This window comes from Trichoplax adhaerens, genomic scaffold (assembly GCF_000150275.1).
Source record: "Trichoplax adhaerens TRIADscaffold_6 genomic scaffold, whole genome shotgun sequence".
Classification (NCBI taxonomy): domain Eukaryota; kingdom Metazoa; phylum Placozoa; class Uniplacotomia; order Trichoplacea; family Trichoplacidae; genus Trichoplax; species Trichoplax adhaerens.
The window spans coordinates 4,011,912-4,021,785 of NW_002060948.1; the positions used below are offsets into that span (position 1 = coordinate 4,011,912).

A 9,874-nucleotide genomic window follows, 5' to 3' on the forward strand; every position below is an offset into this window, starting at 1 on the left:
ATGACCGAATATGCATTAGGTGCTCTAGCAGCTTGTGGGGCAGGCTTTTTCACGAATCCAATAGAGGTTGTAAAGACGCGTTTGCAACTTCAAGGTGAATTACAAGCTCGTGGATTGTATCAACGACATTATCGAAACCCTATACAAGCCTTTTTTGCTATTGCTAAAACAGATGGAATATTAGGCTTACAAAAAGGTATTTCAATGTAGATATTATAGAATTATGCATGGGATTAGAGATGGCAACTATGAAATAACTAGAGGATTTAATGATATTATTATAATCCTATGCAGCAAAATCTACTGTATGAATGCTAAATGTTGCGTATGAAGTAAACCAGATAGCGGAAGTGCCTACTAATTGATCTTATGGTACTTCCGGATCTATAAAGTGAAGTCTACTTAGGGCTGCCTCGCATAAAATTAATTGAATATGTTAGTGGAAAATTACAGCTCATGATACCAATGCGATCATATACAGTAGAAACTACCTCTGTATTACCCCTTGATTAATTTAAAGAGGATTCAATAGATAAATAGGCAGATAGAATATTTATTTCAAGCTCAATATTTTATCTACTCAGATTCATCGCATTTTATATTCAATTAATAAAGTTATCCAAAGAATCCACAGGTTTCTAATCGAAAGATTGTGTATCTTCCGTGCAGTATTATGTAAAATGAACATCTTGATGGAATTATTCCGAAACGCAGTAGCTCTTACTAGTTATTATTAATCTACGACTAGTCGCTATTATACTGCTTTTATCATATGTCAGCGAGGGAGTGATTTTAGTTGCTTACATACTCTTTTATGCAATTATGAGCAAGTCAGCTATATTATATTATTAAGAAATTTCTTAAAATAGACTTGAAATACAGACATAGATCCAGAAATAGAATATATATCTACTAATGTTCCATTGAACTGCTAATATTCTGAAGGATTAGGGCCTGCTTTAGTCTATCAATGTACTATGAACGGCATACGGTTGGGAAGTTTTCAAGTAATATTAAACAGTGGCTTAACAAAGGATAAAAATGGTAATCAAAATGCTTTAAAATGTGTGTTAGCTGGTTGTTTCGCTGGCATGTGTGGTGCTTTCGTTGGTAGCCCTATTTATATGGTAATTGACTCAGAATAGATACGATGATCTTTCTGATGAGATTTTATTTCCAGTGTCTGTCAATAATTAATTAATCATAGTCAAATCTATGTATACCGCGAAATACTGTAATAATGAAAACTATAAAATAATCTGTCAGTATTTATAGATAATTCTTTACGGATAAATCCGTGCATACCACAAAATACTGTAATAATGAAAGGTACGAAATTGTAGGACTATATTCACTACCACTATTTAGTTATACAATGTCTTATCTTTCAAGATATAGAATTAGATTGAATAGATTTACCAGGTGTGCAGTATACCTGTATGACTAGCAAAATCTAATTAATCAATCCCATGATATATAGAACAAGTATTCTATATTGCATATTCAGATTTATTGTCTAGATCGGTTAGTATCATCGGAATATGATAACTTTGGATGCGATAATTACTTTGGGTTCTACAATCGTTATTAAATAGTTTATGCATGATGACAATAATACATTATGGAAAATTTATGATTATACTGTAACAATTATTAAAAATAAATATCTGTACAAAATTCATACCTGCCTTAGCAGGTGATAAAATTAATATTTTTACATGCTTTACAACCGATATTACCACCATTCCATGTTTAAACCTGTAGAATACTTACTACTCTATATTATCTGCTCTGGTACCTTCATTAAATTTAAAATTGAATTGGTATACTGATTTTACAGGTTAAAACGCATTTACAAGCACAAAGTACTAGCTCTATAGCTGTAGGATATCAACATCATCACAATAGTTCTTATCAAGCATTAAGGGAAATTTATTTAAAGTTTGGAATTCGAGGATTATGGCGAGGGGCAAGCGGCGCCGTTTTACGTACCATGGTAGGTTCTGGCATTCAATTGAGCACTTTTACACTTATCCGAGATAAAATTGCTGGTTTAAATCTGTGGCCCAGCGGCTCAGTATGCGTACCCATAAGCGCAAGTTTTGTTAGTGGCATAATGATCTCGATATGTATGACTCCTTTTGATGTCGTCAGTACGCGGTTATTTAATCAAGGTGTTGACAGTACTGGACGCGGCCAACATTATACTGGTGTTTTAGATTGTTTTATGAAGATATTGCGAAAAGAAGGTGTCCCTGGATTATTTAAAGGCTTAACAGCTTCCTATTTACGACTTGGACCTCATACAGCTTTATCATTAGTCTTTTGGGATCGTTTACGTCGGCTTTATTATGGCAATAATAACAAGTGATCAACTTTACTCTATCCAATAGAGTGCAATACTAGTAGCTAATATAGCCATTCATATTGTATGTTTTGGGTATAGTTTAAATTTCGAAAACATTTCATTTATTAATTTTAACGATATATTCAGTTATTAAAGTTAGATAACTTTAAGATATATCTCATATATCCATGTAACGAGAAATGAGATTGTAATACAGTGACCATATCTTAATTGCTTAATTAAAGCCTTCTCAACTAGGCACTTGATATGTATACCATATCGGTATTATCAATATTCTAATTTTTTAGTTATAATGAAGTTGGTTAAAATTGGGAGATAAGTATGGGCTAAATCATGGTATACTGTAAGCATGAAAATCTGCTAATGTTGTTATTCCACGGCTAAAAATGTCTTCTACATAATCTAGTAAAAAAATGCTGCTTAATATTGTTTTGATAAAACTACGAAGGCTAGGTCGATATTATATTTCTCATGAATACTCTATAGCTGCTGTAGAGGAGTGTGAGTGTGTTTCTAGATGGAAGATATGAATTATACAGTATATATATAAATTGTAAGTCTCTTACGCAGTTCACCAAAGAACTTGGACTTCTAATTTATACAATAAAAATCAAATGAAATAACTCTAAAGAACTAACGGTAAAGAAATTTTTATCTACTTTGAATTGCATGTTAAAATATATCGGTCGGATATCATGAGGAGTTGCGATTGGTAGAATTTTACTCATCGTATATACCTTTAGAGCTTTTCTATTTCCTATATGCATAGTAGGATGATATCTAAAAGTACTACTAGATAGAAACGCCCGAAATGTCAATATCTTAATTCAAATTTGATCCGAAAAATTTTCTTCTAATGAGGATTCGATCCCAAGGGAAGGTATAGGTGTGATGAAAGATTGGTGCTAGCAAACGTGGTTTCATTCAAGTTTTCGCTATTAATAATGTTAGATGCTGCTATAAGATACAAATATTAATCTGTAGTTTATCCCGTCTGTGCAGACTGCTGAGTTACCTCAAATTGTAGGCAAATTAGATGCTGAATCAGATATTCAACTTACAAACTCTTTTAAGCAAAGACTTAGGATTCATAACGTTTATATCTCATCCCTAATGTTTATGAATCATATAAATTATAGCTATTTTTACGAATTTCTAACTGTTTAACCTAGTATTTCAATCGTTTTACATACCTTACCTAAGCAGCAAAGACATGATGTAATGAAAGGAATGAACTGAATCGTCGATCTATCATTTCTTAAATTAAAATTGCTTGGTTACTTCCAACATACTCGTATCTGTATATCAATAAATGTCGTAATCGGATATTGAATATATAGACTATGTACTAAAGTAGTCAGGCATACGGAATAGACTACTGAATTGCCATAACTTGTAGACAAGTTACTAATCTCACCAAAGATAAATGAATAGATTCTTATCCGTGAAACTTCAAACATGGGCATAACATAGATATTGTCATGGTACAATTGCTTCTATTCATTCGCATCCCTAGCTATTTAATGAAGTATTTTAACCTATACTACATATTCTGACAGATAGGACAGGTTCACCAAATGAATGAATACAGTGTACAGCATATAATTATAATATTTACATCTCTATAATTGAAGCATGCTATATTTTCATAATCGAATTGTCTTTTCTCAAACTACAATTTTTGCAGAGTTAACTATCTAACGCCCTGAATATTGAAAGGCATCGCAACATTTTTGCATGTATATCACTAATTTCTTATATATTGTGCGTGCATATTACATATATGCATAGACAGGACGATATAGAGGAATAAACTGCTGAATTGCCTCAAATTACTAGTAAATTAGAATTTGCATCAGATGTTTCAATATACGTATGCAGATATTTTAACATGAGGAGAATAAACGGTTATATCCTATACATATTACCTTAAATGGATAAAATTATATTTATTTATACTAAATTTCTTATATAATATTATATAAATGCATAAACAAGGTCGTCTAGCTCAATAGACTACTAAATTGCCTCCAATTACTAGCAAATTAGAATTTGTATCAGATATTTCAATTTACAGATATTTAACATGAGATGAATAAACGGTTATATCCTATACCGGTACATGTTACCCTAATAGACAAAATTATATTTATATCAAAATTCTTATATAACATATATAACATAGATGGGGTTGTATAGGTCAATAGACTACTAAATTGCCTCAAATTACTAGTAAATTTAGAATTTGCATCAGATATTTCCATATGCAGATGCTTTAACATGAGTATATTACCCTAAATGGACAAAATTAAATTTATACTTAATTTTCTTATATAAAATATACGCGTATATGCATCAACAGGGTTGTTTAGGTCAATAGACTATTGAATTGCCTCAAATTACTTGTAAATTATAATCTGCAGATGTTTCAATATACAGATATTTTAATATGAGGAAAACAAATGTTCGTCTTCCGTGCATACTACCCTCACTGGAAAAATTATATTTATCATCCGTTCTAGTCCTATCTAGGCTGTAAACATACATTAATCAATAGAATGCAGTCCCAGTCTAGGGATTATTTTTAACATCGAATAGTCATTTCCTAGACCAGAATTGCGTCATACAATAAAAGTATTACGTATTAAGCGCATATTGAAAAAACTAGTCTGCTACTGTAAAAATCATCGGACCCCATGTGATCTTGAATACTAATCCAGCTATTATTTTTCAAGGCGACAGAAACCATAGGATGCAGGAATGTCATGAACAACCTCATCATCTAGCTATTCTAATACGCTATTAGGTAATTGATATCAATAACCAATCAAGTTCTTGGCCTAGCTGTAAATTATCATAATAATAGTAAATAGAATGGAAGATAAACTATTGACATGCTATTCTCTATCTAGCAAATCATGCACATCTACGTTAATAGCCCAATTAGATGGCATTAAGGAGGAGAATGAATAGTTTAGCAAAATTTCATATTGAATTTATTCAACGCAAACTTGACATGAGAAATTTTCCTCTATTCATCATCGGCTTAGTTCATGGCGGTGTAGCCATAGCAACAGTGATGTCAGTTGTTGTTGCTGTGGTATTTTTTGTCTTGGTTGGAACTAATAGACACGAGAAGAATATTGTTGACATATTCCATTCTTATCTATATTCAATATTATGGAAAAAGGCCATGGTAGCAAGTATATTGGGCTATTTTTATACACATTAGATCGGAATAACAAAGAATAGGCCTTGCCTAGTTGACATCACAGCATCTTTTCAACAAGTCATCACTCGGTAAGACGAAAAAAGTAAGACAGAATATCGATCCAGACTGCTAGCCACTCAATTTAATAGCTGATTTAATTTTGATATTGGACAGGATATACTGTTATAATTTGGCTAACTAATTATTTTGAACTTCAATTCTGTGCTATTTGGACATCTATAAACTATTCCTAACTTGAAAAGATTGATTTTAATATCGCATTATTATAAAAATTCCATCAACGTCGACAACGCAACATTTTATTGTACACTTCGCGGGATTATAATAACTCTATAACGCCAAGATAAAAAGAAAATCAGATAGGGTGATAGTGTGAAAAAATAGACGATTTTATCCCTCAAAACACTTTTCCTTCTATCAAAAATATCCAATTACTTGTTTTTTATTGGTTATTATCAATACATCAAGAACATGAAACAGCTAGTACATGAATAAGTAGATCTAAGTTACATAGTTGATCTAATATCTTCGCTAAAGATATAGACAGAAAAAACAAGACTTCTACTCAGTATTAACTGATCATGGGTAGAATGGCTGATGCAGAGTAAGATATACATAGCTTATAAACATCGATCAATAATTTAGTCATTATAAGCTAGTTGAATTAAATTAATCACTAGCATTAGGATATTAAAAAGGAGTCATAGCCTCGAATATTTCTCAGAATCTGTATTCGGCGTCTATTTTATTCTTTTTAGATCTATTATAAGTGTAACTAGTTCCGGCTCTTATGGCATGGGCGGCTCTAGTAAGTCCGACACCAGCACTGGTAAAACTTTAATGGTTGCCACTGCTGAAGATAATTTAAATTCTCCAGATAAAGCTAAAAATGCCAACACGAGTGGCTATCTACCGGAGGTAAGATTTAAAGTCAGGTGTAGCTCGAATAGTTTTTGTTCCTTCGTCTTGGAGCACTTTGGCTCTATTTTGATTTGATTCCAATCCATCATAGCTAGATACCTAGGCAATGAATCATTTTTATGTTGATTAAAAGTGGTCATCAATTGCCTAGATATAATTTTCTGTAGCCTTTTCCATCGCCTCCATCAATTCTGATAGGATCATTGTTTTGCCAACGCTAATTCTCTGGTCAATTTCGACTTATTTCATCATCTCGATTTTTTCTCCTTCCCCTCATAATTTTCTCATCGACGCCTTTTGATACACTTAGCGTTAATCTTTCGAATATCATTCAATACAAGTGATCCATTTTTAATTAATTTCATGTACTTCTATTACTTCTATTCACAGAAGGTTAAAAGAAAGAAGTGTGCAAACACTGTAGATAGTAAATGCCGAATTTTGATCTTAACTTGGCCAATTAGATTAATTTCAGATGCACAGGACTAAACTAATCCTATCCCGTAATATATAAGGCACTTAAACTAGTCTATACATTAAGATTATCCTCTGATTATGCGATAAGAAATTGACTGAAGATTAAAATAGCAATTAGAACATTATACCATCTATATCTTTATTTTATCCTCTCGACCTTTCCACCATTTTATACGTATAAAGTGGCTTGAAATTATAAAATAAACAATCTCATCTCGAGATTAAAAAATGCGCTAATACCGCACTAGTTTTGTTCCCATTACTATTCATCGAGATCATCTAAGCCTAGAAAAAAATGTTTCAGAATAGCTTAAATTCTTTATCTTGGGATTTAATTAACGCGTAAAAATCCGCAATTACTTTTTTAGTCAATTTATACCTTTACTTCGATTGTTGAGAAGCACTAGAGTAAATTGTGACCTAGACAGTGTTGAAGTGGAATATTGTGATTATAAATAATGATCAGGGTAATTTAAATTTACCATCATTAACCATAAGTAAACTATTAAAACACTAAATACTTGTTATACTGTAGATACATCTTGAAGTAGAAAGTTTTTTAACAAAGATCTTCATATTAAGTCAGTAGTTTAAGTTTTTAGCCCTAAATTTTATCGGAAATCATAGATTGAGTCTTGTAGTTTATACCTGTAAATCGTATTAATAGATTATAGCATTCTCCTGTAATATCCATATCTACTTTAATTAGCTTATTGATTATCAATTCTAACGTGGCTGATGCTTCAATTTTCAACTTAGATTACCCTTTAAAATTCGCGATAATTAATTTCGTTTAGCTATTATATAAGACTGCTATTAAGAATATTATTCCATAAATGACTACTATCCACGGGTAGCACCATTAGGATCAATTGCGATGATAACAACTTATTACACTCCCTATTTAAAAGTCTACTTATGCGGCCGTGATTGCTTAAAAGAGCAAATTGATCAATGATGAAGGACTCTAAATTAGCATTAGTCTTCAGAAAGATCGACTACGGTTAACAGAAATAGAATATTTTAAGATAGGAGGCAGATGAAATTGGATAGCTTTCATTGATCTTGATTATTTCTATACCACTTTAGCTACCTTCAGATCGTTTTTCACAAACAAATTGGAATGATTTAAGACGAGCAGTTGTAACAGGAGATAGACTTCGAGCACCACGTGTTAGAAGAGGTAAGAGATTGACGGATTAATATATGGAATGAACCAAATGCTAATTATCCTATCCATGATATTTTTAATTAATGATTTTATTCTAATCAACAGCTCCAGATCCTCGTGATCGTCAGCGTAAACCAACACCAATGGAAGCATTAGAACCTATTACCACTATTAAAACTCCATCTAGGAAAAATCCTAAAATAAAACGTTACGATTATCGAAATAGTTTAGAAAATTGGGAAAATGTCACAGTAAGTTATTTTCGTAAATAGAATAGCATAAATTTACTTTTGATAGAATCTTGCAGTTATTTATTCCCATTAGAAAGTATACTAAATCCATTTTCTCTTGTTCTTTCCTAGCATGTCAACTTATCATTTCAAGATTTAGGCCATGGCTATCAACGCGAAAATTTCACGCGGATATTACATCGATTATTAAGAACTCAACACTTACAACTTATGGATAACTCATTAGATGATTTAAGCAAAGTATCATTACCAGGGTAAGTAACTCTATTTCATCTTATTTGATTTTCCACTTGGTTTATTAGCTATATAAGAAGGATGTCTACGCTACAACAATGAGAATCGAATTTTTGAATATTCAGTTATACTATTATTAACTTCAAGTATCATCGCATAGTTTTATTCAAGAGGCTTGTAGTAGAAGATTGATTGTCTTCAACATTAGTTTACATTTCCCTAGAGTAACCATGTAACTGATTCATTATTTCATCTAGTATACTGTATCAAAATAGCAATCCTATTAAGAGCTTGATTTGAGGAGTGTATTCTAATGAATTACGACATTCAAGGTTGATGGATATATTCTACAAATGAATCAATGAAACTCATTTATAGAAACTTTTGCTTTAAATTAATATCCATTCTGTATCATAACTGAAAATTGAAAATGCACATATAAGAAATTGAGATTTATTTGGCTTTATCCAATATTAAAACTAATAGTTACTTATTAAATGTCTATGTAGAATAATATAAGAAAGATTAATCTATTTCATCAAGATAATTAATTAACCGTTTTTCATTGCAGGTGTACTCATTTATGGGTTCAAAGGAATTTCTTAGATAGCTTTAAAGTAAGTCTTTCGATTCGATATATCCAATACAGCATAAAAAACAAGCTGCTATCATTTTCAATAGTTATGATCGCAATTACAGTGTTCATGATTGAGAATTAACGTGAATTATTATTTTATTCTATATTAGAAATTACCCAAAATTCCCAATATTAAATTTCTTCAATTATCAGAAAATGGTATTGAATCGTTAAGTGGATTACGTAAAGTAATAGGTAAATCATCAATAGAATATTTGGTATTAAAAGGAAATCCGGTGGAATTACAAGAAAATTATCGAATTGAGTAAGTCAGGATAGGATTGAAATAGTTACAGATAGAGTCTATACAGGGTTCGATTTTTTAATATACCAGAGTCATCAAAACAATTTATTAGATCATATACTACAGTTCTATGACGACACTAATAGTTTAATCGATTGATAGTGAGCTAGGGAGTAAATAATTTCACTTCTAATCCAATCTACTTCATTTAATTACAGGGTATTTCAAGCTATACCAAGCCTAAAAATCTTAGATGGTATACCTAAATTACCTAGCGATGAACCTCTTGATCCAAATGCAACCAATAATGGTCAATCAACTGCTTGTATTATATCATAG

The 9,874-nt window shown here is 31.4% G+C and overlaps 2 protein-coding genes across 2 annotated transcripts; both read left to right on the forward strand.

Moving 5' to 3' along the window:
* On the forward strand, positions 1–2,371 carry TRIADDRAFT_26899 (uncharacterized protein; the record flags this gene model as incomplete). The annotated part of the gene is made up of 3 exons (XM_002113378.1): positions 1–196; positions 946–1,127; positions 1,841–2,371. The coding sequence occupies 3 exons, from the start codon at positions 1–3 to the stop codon at positions 2,369–2,371; spliced, it is 909 nt and encodes a 302-aa protein (XP_002113414.1).
* A 3,810-nt stretch (positions 2,372–6,181) lies between these two features.
* On the forward strand, positions 6,182–9,874 carry TRIADDRAFT_57557 (uncharacterized protein; the record flags this gene model as incomplete). The annotated part of the gene is made up of 8 exons (XM_002113379.1): positions 6,182–6,204; positions 6,359–6,518; positions 8,088–8,181; positions 8,275–8,420; positions 8,532–8,674; positions 9,226–9,271; positions 9,402–9,556; positions 9,754–9,874. 8 exons carry the CDS (start codon positions 6,182–6,184, stop codon positions 9,872–9,874), a joined length of 888 nt encoding a protein of 295 aa, XP_002113415.1.